The sequence below is a fragment of the Phalaenopsis equestris genome, unplaced genomic scaffold (assembly GCF_001263595.1).
Source record: "Phalaenopsis equestris unplaced genomic scaffold, ASM126359v1 Scaffold180163, whole genome shotgun sequence".
NCBI lineage: Eukaryota > Viridiplantae > Streptophyta > Magnoliopsida > Asparagales > Orchidaceae > Phalaenopsis > Phalaenopsis equestris.
This window is the reverse complement of record NW_018200112.1, coordinates 1-490: the sequence shown is the minus strand read 5'-3', so window position 1 is coordinate 490 and position 490 is coordinate 1. Positions and strand designations below refer to the sequence as shown.

Sequence of the window (490 nt, the reverse complement as noted above, 5' to 3'; positions counted from 1 at the left end):
TACTCACCAGCTTCAACTGACCAAATCGATCAGAACTTCTGATAAATTCCTCCATTTCAGCAGTACGAGGATGGTGAACCCACATGGTGCCATCCATGAACTGCACGCCATTACTCTCACAGGCTTCGAGGATCCGGTCAAGATCCGCGACGCAAAGCGCCGTCGGCTTCTCGAGCAAGATGTGTTTCCCCTTCCTAGCGGCGGCCACCGCCCACTGGAGGTGGATGCTCGTCGGCAACGGTAAGTACACGGCATCGACCTCTGCATCATCGAGCAGGGATTCATAGCTGCCGTGGGGCCTCGTGGTCGCCGGCAGGCCGTTGTCAGTGATGAAGCGCCGTGCTTTCTCTTCGGATCTGCTTCCGACGGCGACGATGGTGGCGTTTGGAGAGAGGTTGATGGCGCGGGATAGCTTGCGAGCTATGTCTGCGCAGCCCATGATGCCAAATCGGATCGGCTGAGCCATTTCTGCTCACTCTGTGTTCTCAAA

At 56.7% G+C, this 490-nt stretch overlaps 1 protein-coding gene across 1 annotated transcript; it reads right to left on the bottom strand.

The window, feature by feature from the left end:
- Window positions 1–4: 4 nt before the first annotated feature.
- LOC110034264 (uncharacterized oxidoreductase At4g09670-like) lies at window positions 5–484 on the bottom strand (the record flags this gene model as incomplete). The annotated part of the gene is made up of 1 exon (XM_020738544.1): window positions 5–484. A coding segment is annotated over exon 1 (462 nt), but the record flags the coding sequence as incomplete, so codon positions are not given.
- Between the last annotated feature and the right edge of the window lie 6 nt (window positions 485–490).